This window comes from Phaseolus vulgaris, chromosome 3 (assembly GCF_000499845.2).
Source record: "Phaseolus vulgaris cultivar G19833 chromosome 3, P. vulgaris v2.0, whole genome shotgun sequence".
NCBI classification, from domain to species: domain Eukaryota; kingdom Viridiplantae; phylum Streptophyta; class Magnoliopsida; order Fabales; family Fabaceae; genus Phaseolus; species Phaseolus vulgaris.
In genome coordinates, this window is record NC_023757.2 from 10,488,301 (window position 1) to 10,508,652 (window position 20,352).

A 20,352-nucleotide genomic window follows, 5' to 3' on the forward strand; every position below is an offset into this window, starting at 1 on the left:
CGGGAATACTCTTTTAGATGGTATCGAACTCCGCAATATGGAGTTATAACTTGGGCTTTGAGCATAAAACCCGCATCTCCAAGGTAGTATTTGCCTACAACCATCCATTAATAATTGTTACTTATAAGTGATGTGACCAAATGAATATTTATTGCACTTGAAAACACACTTAACTAACCTTCCGAAATGACCAATGGATCCTCTCGTACAAATGCATCCTTCAATATCCTGGAATCAGAGGCTGTTCTTTCCCACCCGGCAAGAACATATGTGAATTTCATGTCAAAATCACAAGCAGCAAATACGTTTTGCGTTGGCCAGTCTTTTCTTCCACGAAAACGAGGAGCATCAACTCGAGGGACTTTAACACGGACGTGAGTGCTGTCTATGGCACCCAAACAATCCTAATACACAACAACTTCACATTTATAAATAACTTGCATTGCATACAACATGAGTTAAATATTTAACTATTGTTTCTCAAATTCATACCTTAAAGTATGAGACAAATCGATTGTTGTTTAAGATATGAGGTTCAACCTCAGTCCCAACTGGTTGAATTAAGAACTCTCTATGCAACATCAATATTGCCTTCAAAACATTATGAAAGTGACGAGACACTGTTTCCCCGGACCGATGAAAGAAGAACGAAACACTTCGATTCTTGACGTTATGACCAATGATGTGTAAAAATTTAGCCACTTGTTCTTCAACTGTAAATCAGAATGCATCTTTAACCATATCCGTTCCTCTTATTCGTTGACATAAATTAATAAATGCTTCCGGACTCATGCGAATAATGTCACGACATCTTTCGGTATGGACCAAGTACGACATCAATTCTTGTCGACGACACTCTTTTTGTGGAATAAACTCCGGTATAGGATTATTTGTCTCGGTTAACACACGCAATATGTTCAATCCATATCCAATCATGCAAAGAATTATCATTGCTGCTACTTGTGTCCGCAAATTGATTTGCTCTTGTATTTGTGAAACTAGTGTGAAATCAACACCAACTACATCGGGATTCATGTCATTCGTGCTAGACATCTCGACATTTTCGAAATACATAGACCAATGATTATCGTTATCCATGGTCACAAATCCTTGACAATCATATAAGTTCAACTATTAGATCTAAAGAACCACATTTTAGAGAAATAATAATACTCAATTTTTTTACTTTTAAAAAAAATTAAAATATTATATATAAACTATGTAAAGTGTTATAGTTATAGTTGTATTACAAATTCAAAATAATATTTATAAAGTTTTTTTTTACTTGATTTTAGAAAAAAATAAATATTATATATAAACACTGTAAAGTGGTATAGTTATAGTTGTATTACAAATTCAAAATAATATTTATAAAGTTTTTTTTACTTGATTTTAGAAAAAATAAATATTAAAAAATAAATATTATATGTAGACTATAGTAGTATTTTAAAATATTTAAATATTTTGTGTAGTTATAATTATTTTATAAATTCAAATAATGTTTATAAAATTCTTTTACTTGATTTTAGAAAAAATAAAATATTATATGTAGACTACGTATTTTAAAATATTTAAATATTTTGTATACTTATAATTATTTTATAAATTCAGAATAATATTTATAAAATTCTTTTACTTGATTTTAGAAAAAAAAAATCTTATATGTAGACTATCTATAAAGTAATATTTTAAAATATTTAAATACTTTGTATACTTATAATTATTTTATAAATTCAGAATAATATTTATAAAATTCTTTTACTTTATGTTAGAAAAAATAAAATCTTATATGTAGACTATCTATAAAGTAATATTTTAAAATATTTAAATACTTTGTATACTTATAATTATTTTATAAATTCAGAATAATATTTATAAAATTCTTTTACTTTATTTTAGAAAAAATAAAATCTTATATGTAGACTATCTATAAAGTAATATTTTAAAATATTTAAATACTTTGTATACTTATAATTATTTTATAAATTCAGAATAATATTTATAAAATTCTTTTACTTTATTTTAGAAAAAATAAAATCTTATATGTAGACTATCTATAAAGTAATATTTTAAAATATTTAAATACTTTATATACTTATAATTATTTTATAAATTTAAAATAAAATTTATAAAGTCTTTTACTTGATTATGGAAAAAAATAAATATTATATGTAAACTATTTATAAAGTAGTATTTTAAAATATTTTGTATAATTATAATTATTTTAAAGCCTGTTCAAAATAATATTTATAAAGTTTTTTACTTGATTTTAGAAAAATTTAAATATTTAAATATTTTGTATACTTATAATTATTTTATAAATTTAAACTGATATTTATAAAGTTTTTTACTTTATTTTTTTAAAAAAAATATCAGAAAAAATTTAAATATTAATAAGTTTGTTTTAACTACGAGAAAACTCATTCAAACTTTCATTATTGAAATTTCATTAATGCTCATTAATTCTCATCAATATACTCATCAATGTGATTAAGAAAAAACTTTGAAAGGCATCAACATTCTATTAACATAAATAAAATAAATAAATTACAAATTCCCCCCCAATATTTATAAAATTCTTTTACTTTATTTTTAGAAAAAATAAAATCTTATATGTAGAATATCTATAAGAATGTCAATGACCTTGATGACGTTGAATGTCATTCAGAGTATTCTCAATTCGCTCCATCCTTTAATCAACTTTGTCAACACGGGTATTCAGATTCCTCATACTTTCTTGGATGTTTTGCATCCCGCCCCAAATTTGGGTTAACATTTCAGTTTGATTGGGGATTGCGGATTGAGGTTGACTGCCTTGAACATCTTCTTCTGCCAATTCAAGGTCTTCATAATCTTCTTCATCTGTCTGGTCAGGTATACCAAGTTGCCATACACCATTGACCTAGAATATATTTAATTTTCTCATACTCATTTTCCCAAAGTAATGATTCCATCCTAACATTATTGGTACATCATTTGACAAGTCTAAGCCATACACCTGCATGATTCGTGTTATCAAAATGACGTACAGTAGAGGCATGTTGTTATCCCAAAATTTCATCATGTGTTGCATGATGTAATGAAGTCAATTAATCAATATATTATTTTTGATGCACCACAACATGAAAATGTCTTCATTCAATAGTTGTGAGAAGTTGCTGCCACGAAGGCACAACATGTGCACCCATGTGTAATGTAATAGTGTGTCATTCATATTAAGACTGCCTACATTTATGACAGACTACCTACATTTATGACATTTTGACCTTATACCTCTTCACGAATCATGGTTGATAACACCAGTGCTCAATGAAAATTTACTCCCTCAAGGATCATTGCAGGGATTAACTTAACGCCATCATACTTAAGATTTGCAATGTTCATCCAATTCATTTGTCTTATGTGTATTCGATTTGAGCAAATCTCAATAGAAAAGTCACCAATAAGTGTGAACTTTAGATTTGTATAAAATACTCTTACTAAGTTCTCATAATACGGAAGTTTCACTTCAAGGAAATGTTGTAATCCTTGAAAATTTAGATGGTTTTGGAATTGAAACCTTGGTGCGACAAAAAATGGAAAATGCATAGCTTTGGGTGATAACACTGGTCTGTTGTGAAACATTTTTTTATATACCATCATTTAATGTTTTGTACTAAAGTATCTTGAATAATCAAGAAGAACTTCTTCAATCCCTATTCCTTCACTAGGAGGAACGACATGATGTTCTGTTGGAGCTTTACCCTTACGGGTTCTCTAGCGTTTTTGGGATGATGATGCCATGGATAATGCAATTATGATCTTGTATAAAAAAAAATTGTTCACAACTTAATTTATATAAGACAAAAATTAATTTATATTATTAATAATAATAATCTAAACGCTAGAATTTAATTTTAACTTAATTAGTATATGAAATTTTATAATATCTAAATAAATATGCAATTTATATTTCCATTCTTTCAAAATATTAATTTTAAATAAAATAAATCTTTTTTTGATAAAAGATTAAATATGCAATTATTCCTCAACATGAATATTTGCAAATTTAAGATTTATAAGTGAGGAATTATGCTAGATTTCAGAATAAGATTGAGGTTTCTAAGGCTATTTCGATAATTAAAGATTTAACTTGTCTAGTGGAAAATTCGTCTAAAACTTCAATGAAGAATGATATGTTGGATTTCAACGTGATTAAGTTTTTTGGTATTAAGACTCGTAGTGGTAAAGTTCCTGTTAGATGAGAATTTTCTTCACCAGGCTGGGTTAAAATTAATATTGATGGGGCTGCTAGGGGTATCCTGGTCTTGCTACTTGTGGAGGTATTTTTCGTGGGAGCATGAAATAATTTATTGGTGTTTTTTCAGCATTTCTTGAAGTTCAAACTGCTTTGGTTGCTATGTTTTAAAGAGTTATACATGCTATGGAGGAAACTAAAAAATGGGACTTACTAATGTGTGGCTTGAATGTGATTCTGCCTTGGTTTGTGTTGCGTTTACTGCTAAGACTAATGTTCCGTGGATGCTTCGTAATCGATGAAATACTTGTCTTAATTTCTATGGGACAATCAGGTTTAGGGTTACTCTTATTTTTCGTGAAGGGGATGCGTGTGCAGATAAGTTGGCTAATTTAGAATTTATTCATAGAGAATCATTTCATTGGTATAATAGACTTCCAGATAGTCTGTTCTTAGAATTATTTATGAATATGTATAGTCTACCTATGTATCGTTTTTATTAACATATGAGTTTTGGTCTAGTCCCCCACAAATGATTGTTGTTACTTGAGGTGTCAGCCTAGCTAAGTTGCATAGTGATGCCTAACATAAAAACTTTTTATAAAAAAAAATTTAAGATTTATAAGAAAAAAAGAATAACAATAATAAAAAAACGTGATAGCAATAAAAGTAATAATATTGATAATTATTATAAATTTGATTGTAACATATGTTTGAGCTAATAAAATAGGAAAACTAATTAAGCACTGCGTTATATTTAAACTGAATTTTATATGATACTCTTAAAAATCATTTAAATAGATTCTCAATATTAAATATATTTAATTTATGAATTCAATTAAAATAATCTAAATAATCATATAAATTCCATTACTATCTTAATATTTATATTTTAAAATAATCTATATAATTAGTTTTCATAAAAAGACAAAAATCATTTTTATTAATAATAATATTTAAAAAAACATATTCACATTTGTAATTTAAATTAATGTCAAATAAAATAAAAACTTATATTTCATTAATTTTTTTTCTTAAAAAATAAAATAATAAATTAGATAAACAAGAGATAATTAATTTAATAATATTAAATTTCAAATAAAAATTCACATATAAAATTACAAACTTATTAACATAAATAATTACTTTAAAATAATTTAAACAAATTAAATTCCAAAACCCTAAACATCCAAACAAAATATAATTTTAAACCACAAATTTAAAACAAACAAAAGATACATTTTAAAAAAAAACCCTAAACCTGAAGAAGAACAAAACAAGATCACAATTCAACGGGGAGGAAGAAGACAAAACAAGAACACAATACAACTGGGAGGAAAAAAAAGTTGTACCTAAAAACAATACACATTTGATTAAAAAAAACAAAAATCAGGCAACACAGAAACTCATAAATATGGACAAAGTATGAACATAACCGATTATCCTCTGTATTACGAAGTGGAGTTTAAGCCTAACTCAACCCCATAAAACCGGCTCATGAGGTTGAAGTTTGCACCCACTTATATACAATACAATGAAAGACTCTAATCTCTAGTCGATGTGGGATCTCCAACACACCCCTAACGCCGACACTGCTCGTGCGTGGGACTATATATTATGGGTGGTCCGATAGTGGCCCGATAGCGGGTGGCCTGATAAACCCAACAAATACTCGTTAGGATAGGCTCGAAATGGCTCTGATACCAAGTGGAAAGAAATAGATGAAATATATTTCTGAGATATCTTATAGACTTTTTTACAACCTAATTAAGGAAAGAAATAATAGGTAATGAAAGCAAGAAATAATGGGTGTTTAAAGCTGTACAAATCAAATCACTAACAAATGTGTCCTAATAAATATAAAATGAAATATGCACTTAATTATAACATAATTCTCCTGATTATGCAAGAGTTAATTTACACCACTTCCATTCACTTCATATCTAAAAGAATTATTGTTTTATTAAAATATAATATTTTATAAAATAGTTGTTTTTTTAATGTTTAAGTGTCAAAGAAACTTTACTCTTGTTTTTCTAAGCTATTCGAAGAAACACAAGCCAATAAGCTAAGCAAATCTATTTTTATTTCAAAGGGAAAAAGAACAGAACAATGTTTGACTTTTCACAAATAAAAAGAAATCATGGATAGAAAGACAGTGGATGTGGGAAGGCTTATTATCGTACAAAAGTAGTTCAAACTTAACAGTGATAGACAAAATTAAAAGGTATATATGGATGGAGTTTGGAAGATAGAAGGTTGCTATAGTTCTAGTAATGTGATATTTGTGGCTTCAAGATCGAGCCATACTTCCTTGTAGAAGACCATCTCTACACTGTGAAGCAATATCTCTTACAGCACCTGGTCCATGTGGAACAAAAACAGAATTGGATTTTGAGGACGCACCAATCTCCTTCAAAGTGTCAAAGTATTGGGTCACCAAAACCATGTCCATTACATCCTTAGATGATGTCCCAGGGACATTCTCTGAGAAGGCTAGCACACTGTCCCTCAGACCATCTACTATGGCTTGACGCTGCCGAGCTATTCCAAGCCCTGCTAAATACTTTGATTCTGCATCTCCTTCAGCCTTTTTAATCTGCAGAATCTTCTCTGCTTCAGCTTTCTCATTTGCAGCCACCCTCAATCTTGCAGCTATTATGGCATAGGGTAAAGATCACACAAAAGAAAATGTCAAGCTTCAAACAATTTATTTAGAACAAGACATAAGCTAATAATGATGTCTGTCAAATGCAATACAGTTGGTGATGGTGAATTTGAGAGGACATTGATCACTACAAGAAAAGTTGTAATTAGCTGTCAAAAAAAGTGAGGGCTAAGTAAGAGACATTATTAGTATCCCCAAATTTTACATAATTGAGACACAAAATTAAATATTAATTAGTGTGAACAAAGAGGTTTTAAACAGACACTAAAATCATAAAAAAAAAAAGTTGTGTCCCCCATAGTCCTCACTAATTCATTAGTAATCTTTGGATTAGTGTGAACTTAATGGGACATTTAGTGTCTCCCTTTTACTTTTTGTGTAGGTTTTTTGGGGAGGCTAATATTATTAATTTTTGTAGTGGATTCTTATACATTTTTATTCCAAAACTATAAATTTGGTTTTACCTAATCAGGTTAATGACACTGATTTCCTGCCAATGAATGTTCCTTTTGATTACATGTATAAAAAAAGAGTAATATGAGTTTGCCCAAAAATACACTAAACAAACACGTATTCATACCAGTATTTATCTCGTTCATGGCTCTCTTCACACGCTCGTTCGGTTCAATATCCACAATAAGAGTTTGGATCAAGGTTGTCAAATTCGAGAATCTACATAAAAGAATTTTGTAGGCTCGACTTGTAGACTTGTAAAAGTTTACTTCACATGATTCTTTTAATAATAAATAACTACATTTAGTTATGAATGAGAATTATATAATTGCAAAGCACCTCAAATAAAGAAGTTCATACAAATACTACAAAAGTGTGTATTGGTCGAACTTGCTCAGGGTCAAATAAAGAAGTTCATACAAATACTACAAAAGTGTGTACTAGTCGGACGTGCTCGAGGCTCCGACCCGAACACTTAAAAGTGTTAGCTCGGTTGGATAGGTCAATTTGGGAGACACCTAACTCGACCCAAGATAAATGATAAGCCCAATGATGCGTTATGAGGTCGGCCTAGACAACTAAGAGTTCGTATTGAAAAGATAATTAAAAATAACAGAAGAAATAATTGAATTGATTGAGATATATTATTAAATACAAGAATAACTGAATTGATTGAAGTATATTATTAAATGCAACTAAAAGTGGTTAAAAATATTTGTACCGAAAGTAACAGATACACATTAAACAAATTATTGTTACTGTTGAATGATATTATTGTTGTTGAGATTAAATTCTCATTGATGAAAATTGTTGAAGAAATGTCTATAAAAGGGGTTTGAGACCCCGAGTAAATGTACACTTTTCTGAATACTTTAGACTGGAATTTTTAGTTTGAATGTTCTCATTAACTTGATTGTTAGAGTGTTCTCAACAGGTAGAGTTTCCCGAGTCTCAATGGAACAGTGTTTCGAAACACTAAGCCCTTGTTTGGATTGGGGGGTGACACTGTAGCTGCAGACGGATATGGGGTGCCACCCCCGTTTGGATCCAGTCATTGTGGAGGGTGTGGGTGAGGGTGAGTTGAAAGTTGGGCCAAATGAGAGAGCTTTCAGAAGTGAAGAGAAAGGAGAGGGTGAGAGGGTGAGTGCCACGTAGGATAAGAGAAAAGTCATGTGTGCCCTTCACTTGGACGTATCTGGCCATGCATGAGGAAGTATTTTGTTTGAAGCTTTTTAGCAAAAACATGCATGCACATCAGCAACAAGCACATGAGATTCCTCACCATTGTTCAGGAATCTCTTTGACCAAGTTCAAAGCTCAATGAATGCATGGTAAGTTGGTGAGAGAGTGGATGAGCATAATAAAAGCTCCAGCAGCAATCTATATGTCCTAACTAACCTCACAAAGCAGAGACAATTCACTTGTTCACAAAGCACAAACCTAGAGAGCTTGGAGGGTCGTGAGTAAGGATAGTGGTAGGAGAGTGCGGTTGGTTCTCGGTTTGTGACCTGAGGTAAGTTTCTGTGAATTTAGTTTCGTTCTTAACCGATTATGAGTGAAAATGAATGTCTGCCATAATCGATTATGTGGGAAAAAATAGTTGATAATCGATTATGCTCACGACATAATCGATTATCTGTAAAAAAATTTGGTTGGATAATCAGTTATGGTGTTTTTTGAACTTAAAGCATAATCGATTATGTGGTATAAACCTGTGGTAATTTAACTGAGGTTATAATCGATTATGTTTCTTAATTTTCCAGATTTTTGGATTTCTATTTTTTGAACTAATTTTTGAATGATTTTTTTTTTCAGGCACACTTTGATAAATTTTAGTTGCATTGTGTTGTGGTTTTGTTTTGCTTTCTTGAGGTATGTGTGTTTTTTTTTTAAATTGTGTTTGGATGTTTAGTTTTATTTTGAATTTAATTTGTTTTAATTATTTTAAAGTACTTGTTAATTAGTTTATAATTTTAGATGTGAATGTTTAGGAAAATTCATTATCTAAAATTGTATATTTTGAATGTAAAAATTTCATGAAATTTGAATATGTTATTTTTTGATATGAATTGAATTTATTATAGATTGAAATTAGAGATCTATTATTTTAAAATGTCTTTATTAAAAAATTATAAAAATTGTTGCAGTAATTTAAAAACGGAAAAACTAAATATACAGAAGATTTTTTTAATATTTAACAATGTTAATAAATAAATTTATGAATGTATACATAGTAATTTTATTTTTTAACTTTGAAGCTGTTAATAAATAAATTTTTTGATTTAAATTTACATAATAGATTATTGTTTATAAATTATTATTTTTACAGAATGTAAATATAATCTTTTAATGTTATTTTTTAAAACAAATATTGTATTAATAAAAAACAGAAAAAATTACATAATAAATTAGAATTTGTAATAATATGTGTACATAGTTACTATTTTTTTTGAACATTTAATTCTTTATAAAAAATATATTTATTTATTTGAAATGATTATTTTTACTTAATGGAAATAGAAATTTTGAATGTTATATTTTATAATTTTGGACATTTTACATACACATACCATAAAATACATATAATTTATTTGTCATAGTTTATATAAATCGTTAATGTTATTATGAAAAAGTTAAAACAAATATTGTAGTAATTAAAAAGAACAGAAAGATTACATAACAAATTCGATTTTTTAATAATATATGTAGATATTTAATATTTTTTTAACATTTAATGCTTTATAAAAAATATTTATTTATTTGAAATTATTATTTTTACAGAATGTAAATATAATTTTTTTAAAAAAATATTGTATTAATTAAAAAAACAGAAAAAGATTACATAATAAATTAGAATTTGTAATAATATGTACATAGTTACTATTTTTTTAACATTTAATTCTTTATAAAGAAATATATTTATTTATTTGAAATGATTATTTTTACTTAATGAAAATAGAAATTTTGAATGCTATATTTTATATTTTTGGATAATATTAAAATTATCAACAAACAAAAATTTAACTAATACAATTTTTTTTCAATTAAAAAAATAAAAAATAAAAAAATTATATTTCATTTCTATATTCTATTTTTTAATTAATTTCAATTTTATATTATTTTTTAAGTTATAATTGAAACTTATAATTATTTTAATTATCAAAATTATATATAAAATTAATAATTATTTTATTTTTATTTTTTACACATGAATAAAAGTGTACTTTATTATTGTATATAATATAATATAATAAAATTAAATAATATAGTACTAATTATTTTAATTAATTTAAATTTTCTTTAAACTAATTAATATTTCATTTTCTTATATATTTATATAAGAATAATTTTGTAACCTTACCATTTATACTATTCAAAATATATTAAAATACTTCCACTAATAGAAATTAAATAATTAAAAATAGACAAATATTAAATTTCTATAACCAATCCTCTAATAATATCCACTTTTTTATGTTCTTTAGAAAATACACCACTCTAAATTCAATTTCTACCAAAATAAAATAAAATGATTTAATTTCTACCAAAATAAAATAAAATTTGCAACAAGTTTTTTCAATTAAAAAAAGAAGAAGCATTCCAAACAAAAAAGAAGAAGATCTGCACCTTAATTAAATAAATAAAAATTCAATTTGGAGCCATCTTGTATTTTGCAGCCCAATAAAAAATCAGATACTAACTCCCTAAATCGCACCACGAACCCTAATTCCACACCACCGATCTCAAGCCTTATATGATAAACTGCACCTCCGACACCACCGTCGACCTGCAACCCGCGACCACCGCAATCGCCGCAGGAACGTACGAACGTACAAACCGCCGTCACCCTGCGACCTAACCGCCACCACCGCGCGATCGCTCCGCTCGATCGCCACCACCGCCGCACTCGTTCAGAGAAGACGCACCACCTCCGCGCATTCCACAGAAGACGCAAAGTGAAACCAAAACGAAAACGAACCGCGAAAATCTAAAGGTCAGTTTATTTCATTTAATTTTCCCCATTCAGAAGGATACTGTGTTGGGTTAAAACGAAAACCCAGTTGAACTCGCGCAGACTCGGGAGTTTGAGCGAGTTCATCGAGTTCAATCCGATTCTGCCGAATTTACTAAAAAATCGAGTTTACTACCGAGTGGGGGTAAGTTTATGTGGAAACGTAAACTCGGACGACGACGAGTTAACGAGTTGACTAGCTAGCGAGTTTGAAACATTAACACACAAAAAATTAATCACCCTTTCAAGTTCTTCCTCAACAGCTCTTGCTATTTCTTTCTTCTGCTCAAATGAAGAATCTAGATCCATCTTAGGAACACATGCCCGAATAACTGAAATAGCAAAATGGATCTATCAGTTTTGTCCTCAATAAGCATCCAATAAACCCAACTTTTATAAAGAAGTTTGTTAAGATAAAAAATGGGTACCATCAAAGACATAGGCCTGAATCTGTTCCCTGGTATTGCTAAGCTTGTAAAAGGCATCAACTGCCTTTTCTGCCAGCGCTCCATATTGAATAGATGCAACAACAGTGACAAAAACATTGTCCTGGTAAGTCATGAGTTCAGATAGGCAGAGAGAAAAGGATGAAAAATAAAGTACTTTGTTAAGAAACTCAATTGAGCAAGTATTATACAAAGGTAACCAGCTATTTGAGTGCCAAAGAACCAGGGCACACAGTGGAAACCGGGTTCATGCACATCATCATATTTTCCAAAAACCTCTTTGATGGCTACAGCAGATTGTTCCACCTGAAGATAACCCAGAGCCAGACCCATCTATATTCTTTTGGAACCCTGACCAAAAGAATTGTAAAATAAATAAATTAACAGAATATGATTGTTATATTATCAACAGTTTTCACTATAAGCTATAATGGTTTTTCAACAAAATTGTTTGTTTGTGTTGTGATTTCCACTCTAACTGAAAGAAATGCAAACTTCAATGGGATGCAAGTGCAACTCTATGCTATCTATGAATTGATTATAACATGTTTTGCCTGATCACGACGAAGGTTTTGATATTTTGGAAAGTTTGTGCCTGTTGATGGTAGATTATATCCAAGATTAATGCATGATGTCCAACTTTTTTAGAACATTTTCCTTCAGTTCATGTTGTTGATGACACCATGATTTGCGAATGGTCTTGTACTTATATTAGAAAAACCTCATTCATGGTTTTGTTTTTTTAAACCTGTGCAGTAACACCATATGATTTACTTTTAAGAAAAAATGCTATATTATTTATTTTGGATTGAAGTTTTTTTATAAATTTTTTGTTTATAGGAAAATACAAATGGATTCATCACAAAGCACAGTTCTGGGAGGAAATGGTGGGAGTGGGGGAAATGGGACATTGATTTCTCAAACTAATGACATAACAGCTTCTACAGCAGGAGCTGATGATTCTATGCAGAAGCTGAACCAGGTCAGCAACTCAATTCAGAAAACATTGGGCCTTATTCATCAGCTTTACCTCACAGTTTCTACCTTCAATGCTGCCTTTCAAATGCCTCTACTCCAGCGCATGTATTCTTCTTTGATCCTTTTACTGTAATGCATTTTTTCTTTGTTTTACTTTTGCTTCATGTTCAAAATTGATCATATTTTACTTTAAACATCCCAGTAATGGCCTTGTTGTAGAGCTTGACAACATGGTTAAATTGGCAGAGAAATCCAACATTCAGGTTCCTATGGAGGTTGTTAAGTGAGTGATTTACCTTTGTATGTGCTCATGTAGTTTTCTTTTGACCTAATGTAAGTTATCTTTTCTATTTTTTCTCATTTGAGTTGAATTGTTGGCTTTAGTTTAATCGATGATGGGAAGAATCCAGATGAATTTACCAAAGATGTTATAAACAGCTGTATTGCAAAGAATCAGATCACTAAAGGAAAAACTGACGCCTTAAAGGTGGTCTATTCTTATTCTTTATTTTCATTACATATGAATTTCTTTCTGTTTGGAGCTTTATCTCCCTATATATTCAATAAGCAACTTTAGTCTAATCTAGCATTTCTGTTTGGGCAGAATTTGCGCAAACATCTTTTAGAGGAATTGGAGCAGAACTTCCCTGATGAGGTTGAAACTTTTAGAGAGAGTCGTGCTGCCGCAGCTGCTGTAAGTATTCCTTATTTGGTCTTTTATTTCATTTAGGAACAGAGATTTAAATAACCTTGCTATGTCATTGGTGAGCTCTAAGTTCATTGTGGGATCTTTCTCTGTAACTGATACTGGAAATAAACTAGGTTATGTATTTTTATCTTTTTTTAGCTTTACTACTCTTTTCTTGAATTGTTTTCTGTATTTTAACTCTACTACTCTTCTTTTCTTTGGTTGTTGTTCTATATGCTGGACAAGTTTACTTTTGATGCTTACCTTTAAGTCAGTGTTTCCAAAAATAACAAATAATACAGCTGAGAGAGATTTATCTAGTTTAGGAAGAGCTTTCTAACAAATAATACACATTTTTTCTGAATGCTTTCTACTCCAAGAAACCAACTATTAGGTTCTTTGACACTCCTCATCTAATCTTGGCCTTATTACATCATGCAGGAGTTGAAACGTCAGGCACAAGCACAGAGTGCACTGCCAAATGGAGATGTGAGGGTTAAATCAGAGCATTGATTGTTTCTTGTGCCTTTGCTTGTCTATAAATGGAACTCAATATTTCTGGTTTTTTTTTATGATGTTATATGTATACATTGTATAGTGAAGTTAAGCTCTGCGTCCTTTTTTTTTTCTGCGTCTTTGGTTAAATGTTGTAAATTTGACGACTATTTTTGTTTACTTCTAGTTAATTGAATATTATTGCTATCTTTCAATTTTGTGTACTAGTGCTTAAGGTCTATTTTCCATCAAGAAATTAATTAAACTTGTTTAAGTCTTACAAATATATTGAAATATAACGTACCAGTTAGATCGTCTCATCTTTGGGATGACTTGTACAAGGCCACAACCTTTCGAGTAGGAAGCCTATTCGGAAGTTGATCAATTATTCATGAATTTTCTTTGGTCTGGGGAGTCATGGAAGACCTTGGCCAGGAGAGGTAGTGCATTGGAGACTGGGTCGAGTGGAAGTGAAATTTGGGTTTTCCTTTCCAAGTCATAAAAAAATGGCTTGCCGTCTAGTTCCACAAAAGTCTTGAAATACCTCTCCTTGAAATGTTTGTAGGACGAGGTAAAGGGCATGAATTTAGCTTGGATAGTTGGTCAGTGGTAACCTACGAACAAGGGTAGTTGGTCGAGAATTATAATAAAAAAGAAGAGACGGAGGGGTCGACTTCAATCTTTTCAATCTGAAGCATCACAAACAACCCGAGAATTATAATAAAAAAGAAGAGACGGAGGGGTCGACTTCAATCTTTTCAATCTGAAGCATCACAAACAACCCTAAACACTTGAAGAGTTGCCTAAGAATTTAGGTTCAACTGGATAGGAGCCACATTATCCTAAACGCTTGAAGAGCTGTCCAAGAATTTGGGTGCAAGGATCCGAAGGACCCTATGGTAAACTCATCAAATGACAGAGTAACATGGAAATCATTGAAAAAGCAAACATATATACAAAAAATAATAAATCTTGCGTAGCATTTTCTCGACCATGGTAGACTCGGTTAGTGTGATTGCACCTATCGGCTGCTGCAACTACGTCCAAGGGGGAGTTAGGCTTCAAAATGGAGACCTTACACAAAAAATCATTTAAGGCAGATGGACCCCTAAAGCAAGTAGGATATCTAGGATGGGTGGATCAACCCACTCATACATAGGACAACCAGATGGTCGGCTAGAAAGGTTGTTCGCCTGATCTGAAACATCTCTCACCCCATTAGATTTGGGGTGAGTATGGTTAGATGACGAAGAAGAACTTAAAAGAATTCTAGAAGAACCAGCGGAAGAAGCCATTACTAACGTTTTAAAATGTGGAAAGAGGAAAGGTGAATAAAACTCAACACTCAAACAACCCTTGGGAAACTTGAAAGCAGAAAAAAGTGACAGTAAACGTTGTAAGTTCACCCAATGCTTCTATTTATAGGAAGGCAAGGAAGAGAGAGTGAGAGTTAAATGTTTGCCTCTCGACACCGTTAGATCACTTTTCATCCAAGGACACACAATACTCAACATACGAAGTGACACAATTTCACCACTGTTAGATCTCCTTGATCATACAGTGCACGCTTGAACAACTTGTTGAAAAGACTTACGTCACATCTCTGATAGCGCATTAAATGTCCAAGTCACGTCTCACCTCGGGATGCCCAAAAGTCACACCTCTACTCTTTAAAAACAAATGTTCCTTGAGCCTAGTGGGCAAGTGTACCGGTCGGTATCGGACAAGTCAGTCACTCAATCTCGGTGACCAGTTGACCGCTTTAAAATACATTTAAGATGCTCAATAAATGAGAACAATGACAGTTATGAAAACTCCCTACAAATCAAGTTTATATCCCATCAAATCTGGGTGGCACTCCGAGAAACCAGCTAACACTGATTTGTTGAAGATATCCTTCCAATATACCTCTCTATAAATCAGGGAATCATGCTAAGAATCAGTTAACTCTGATATTTGGTAGATTCGGAACATCACAACGAAGGCCTATGATTAAACATTATAAATTAACCCTCTACATAGGTGTAAGGTACATAAGTTTTCACTATACACTCTTAACAAAGAGTACTTACTTGATCGTCAGAGTACCTTTTTCAGGTCAACTCTGACCAAACACCAACGATTAAAGGAGGAGACTTAGGCTCTGTTTGAATTAGGGAGGGGATGTGTGAGAATTTGAGGGAGTGGATGTGTGAGGATGTGAGGAAAGTGTGAAGAAAGTGAGAGTGTTTGGATTGGGGTATGTTAGGGTGGATGTGTGAGGAAAGTTTATGGGAGTTTGTGAGTTATGTGATGGTTATGAGGGAATTTTAATTTTTTTAAAGGTGTGAAATGTTACTTTACAGATACCCTTGTCTATTAAAAAAATTAATAATAAAATGAGTTGTTTTTGTTTAAAAATAAAAAACTTTCACACATTTCGTAGATTTAAAAATTATAATTAAAAAAATATATGTTAAATGTAAATATGTATAATATAAAAACTATAATTAGAAGAAAAATATGTATTCAACAAATTAAATAAAAACAGAACTTCAAGTAATAAAATTGAAAAATAAATCAAATCTTATATAAATAAAAAGATATTATTTTTTAATATTAAAAATCCTCTAGAAATGAAAAATAAAAAATACTACAACAACAAAAATATAACGTAATTAACAATAGAAAAAAATTTCATAAAAAATTATAATAAAATAAATTATAACTCATAAACATAATAACTATATATAGAAATATATTAATATAAACATAACAAAAAATAATAAAAACAGAATTTCAAATAATTTCTTTAAATATTAAACATATACTATAAAATTAAAAAATAAATCACATCTTATATAAATAAAAAATTAATATTTTTTAATATTAAAAAATCTCACAATAAAGCAATCTAAAAAATATATCAGGAACAAAAATATAACTTAATTAACCATAGAAAAGGATTCCATAAAAAATTATAATAAAAAATAAGGATAAAAACGTATTAGTAGTATAATCTGATATAGTTCAATAATTAATTATTATTATTTTATTTTATTAAATATTTGTATTAGTTAAATTTATTTAATAACTAATATTTATAATAAAGTGTAGTTTTTATTAATAAATCATGTAAAAATACGTGAAAATATATTAATTATATTTTCAGTTTCTAATGAATAATTTAAGTTAGAATAAAATTATTTTAAGTCAGAGATTGTTTTTAGGGATTTTTTTGTATTAAATAAATTAAATATTTAGTAAAAAATAAAATAAAAAATGTTTAGCATAACCTTTTGGTGATGACCATGATTCAACCCAGGTAATATTTTCAATTTTAATTAGATATAGTATATTCTTTTATTTAAAAAAAACTAAATCCAATCACATTTAATAAAATATCTGATTAGAACTTGAAAAATAGGTATCACTTGATCTACTCTAATAACTAATATATAAATGAAAGATTTTATTTAACTATATTTTTTTTACACTGATTTATAATATTTTATAAAATAATAAACAAACTTAAAACTTCCTTAACATTTATTATGATTTTTTTCTTCATTTTAAATATTATATATATATATATTTAAATATTGTACAATAAATTTTTTAAAATACTAATACATTCAAATGAAGCATTGTGATACATTCAGATGAGGGTAAATTTGGAAATAAGGGATACTGACATGACTTTCCCTCTACATCTCTTCATTTGAGGAGAGAAGATATTTACTATTCACAGGTATATCCTCTCCTTCACTTCCCTGCACATCCCTTGATCCAAACCATGGATATCTACTCACATCCTTCCTCTTTAACAGTACATCCATGGAAGCAAACAGGGGATTAAAGTGAGGAGCAAGGAGCGATCAATACGTCAACAATTGTACAACCAGTTCCAAGTACTATCTAGGCCCCTCTTTGTCTATACAAGTACAAATATATCATTCAAGATCCATAATCAAGATGATAAAGTGTTTAGAATGGAATGAAATGAAATAGAAAGTTCAAATGCTACTTTGTAAGCATATTGTTTGCAAATTAAATGTTTTTTTTTAAGAAGGGGCAAAAAGTGACGACCCAATTTTAAGCTTAGGATAAAGATACTAGTTAGGCAAATAAAAACATTAGTGATTTACTTCTAGGTGTTTACTATTCAAGAGAAAAGAAGAGTGGAGCAAAAGTGTTTGGATCAACTAATTTGTAAGGAATGAGAGGTGCAGATTTGTACGAGAGTACTTTTGAGACTTTCTTACATTGTTGTAAAAGAGTGGGGAAAGAGAGCTCTGCATACTCGAAAATACTATAATATATCTGCTTTTATTCTATAACTTTAATTTATTTTTAATATTTTTTTTATAATTACATAATTTATATTTTTTAATTGAAATTTTTGATTAATAATGTTTGAAGCATAATCGATTATTAATTGAAGACATAATTAATTATGTAATATGTTATAAATGAGGTATAATCGATTATTCTCATTATATATGTAGTATGTTGTTGGATTTATGTTTCTATTTTTTTATGAAAATGGTTAATTCTTTTTCTAGTAATATATGTAAATATGTGTAAATATTGAATTCATTATTATTATAAAAAATTATTATATAATTAATAATATTATTTAAATTCAATAAAAAATTATTTTCTAATTACATTTTAGAAAATTATGAATATTTAAATTATTTATTTTATTTAACAATTTAATTTTTTTTACATATATTGATAATTTTCCATCTATTTTTTTATAATTATGAATATCAAAATTTTATTTTTAATGCAAATGCAATTATTTTATGATCATTTCGTATTTTCTTACAAATTTATGTAATTTGTATTTTTTTTCAAAAGTCAGTTTCTACACCGTTTGAAAAATAATGTTTCACTTACAAATAACTAAAATCTCAAATAAATAATTTATTTTTTTAAATTATTTTAAATATAATAGTAAATTTGTATGTACTTAGATAGTATTACTTTTATGACAATTTTTCATGTTTCGACAATATTAAGTATTTTGTATGTTTTTCGAAAATAATTATTTAATGGTATTAAAAATAATTTACAAAATATTAGTTAACTCAAATCTAAACAAAAATTCTTCATATTTTATTATTCAAATATTTTTAAAGACAAGGATAAATTGTTAAACTTACATTTTATACTTTTAAAAAAGTCAAAAAATTTCTCACAACCATCACATCACTCATGTACTCCAATAAACTGTCTTCACAAATTCACTTTAACATATCTCAATCCAAACAACCTCAATTTATTCACATTTTTCTCTCAAATCGCTCTAAATTCACTCTCTCAAATCCTCACACATTCTCTCCCCTATCCAAAGATAACATAGGAGAGTGAAATTTAAGTTTATTAAGGAAAGTAGGATTAAATATTTGTAAAGATATTTAGCATACGAGGTATTTTTCCATTTTGAAGTTTAGAGTTCGTTTTGTCTTTAATGTTGTTGTGTTTAGATTGAAGGAAGTACTATTTGTCAAGACGAAAATGAAAGTGACACTCGCATTTAAATCTAAAGATGTTCGACAACTAGAGAGTGCAAATTTGCAGGAGGATATACTTTTCTCATCTCATGTGCGAAGAAAGGAGCAGAAAAAAAAAAGGACAGACATATATAGTGTTTAAGCAAATACATTTTTGGCCCTCATTTTTTGTTTTGTTTCAGATGTTGTTGTTTGAAGGAAAGTTACATGAACTAAAAACCTAATCGATTATGTTGGTTAAAACCCAATGATAGAATTTGGCTTAATGATTTTTTTTTTGGCTAATCGATTGTGTTTCTTAAAAAAACAATAAATGAATTCGATTGTGTGGTGTTCTTTTATTGGAAAGTCAATTTTTTGGGTATAAATAGTGATGGAGAAGTGCCTTCATGATTTGTAGAATTTGTTGGTGATCGGCGAAAGCTCTATGGAGTTTAAGCGAACAAGGTCCTCCTAGGAGGTATGGTGACCTTGAAGGTGCATGCTAGGTAGGGATTGAGAGTGGTGAGACCATCTCTCTTTGGTAAGGGGGAAATTGAAGATCAATAGCCTAACCTAAGAGGTTTTGGGCAAGAAGTGAAATTGACTCAAATTTGGCAGCAATTCACTATGTATATTAATCTTGCAAATACATGAGCCAAGCCCTCTTATTTATAGTGTTTAGAGGGCTGGAAATTCAAAAGAAAGTGGAGGGAAATTCAAATGAGAAGCATTTGAATTTGGAGCCAATTCCTAGCCACAAGGGAAGTGTGACTTGGTTTCTTTTTTTGGCACCTCCTAAATCTACACCTATACCTTCTTTTTATGTCACATGGAAAGTGTGACTTAGCTTTATACATTTGCACCTCTTATATTTATATCTACACCTCCTTTA

At 29.4% G+C, this 20,352-nt stretch overlaps 2 protein-coding genes and 1 pseudogene across 2 annotated transcripts; 1 reads left to right on the forward strand and 2 right to left on the reverse strand.

The window, feature by feature from the left end:
* Positions 1-6,428: 6,428 nt before the first annotated feature.
* Positions 6,429-7,571, reverse strand: LOC137806616 (hypersensitive-induced response protein 1-like). Its single transcript, XM_068606826.1, has 2 exons — positions 7,486-7,571; positions 6,429-6,892 (listed from the first exon to the last, which is right to left on the reverse strand). Exons 1-2 carry the CDS (start codon positions 7,502-7,504, stop codon positions 6,531-6,533), a joined length of 381 nt encoding a protein of 126 aa, XP_068462927.1. The 5' UTR covers positions 7,505-7,571; the 3' UTR covers positions 6,429-6,530.
* Positions 7,572-10,940: 3,369 nt separating this feature from the next.
* LOC137806613 (mediator of RNA polymerase II transcription subunit 10b-like) lies at positions 10,941-14,192 on the forward strand. The gene is made up of 6 exons (XM_068606825.1): positions 10,941-11,352; positions 12,657-12,899; positions 12,997-13,077; positions 13,179-13,281; positions 13,399-13,488; positions 13,924-14,192. Exons 2-6 carry the CDS (start codon positions 12,667-12,669, stop codon positions 13,993-13,995), a joined length of 579 nt encoding a protein of 192 aa, XP_068462926.1. The 5' UTR covers positions 10,941-11,352; positions 12,657-12,666; the 3' UTR covers positions 13,996-14,192.
* LOC137806615 (hypersensitive-induced response protein 2-like) lies at positions 11,371-12,165 on the reverse strand (annotated as a pseudogene).
* Positions 14,193-20,352: the final 6,160 nt, after the last annotated feature.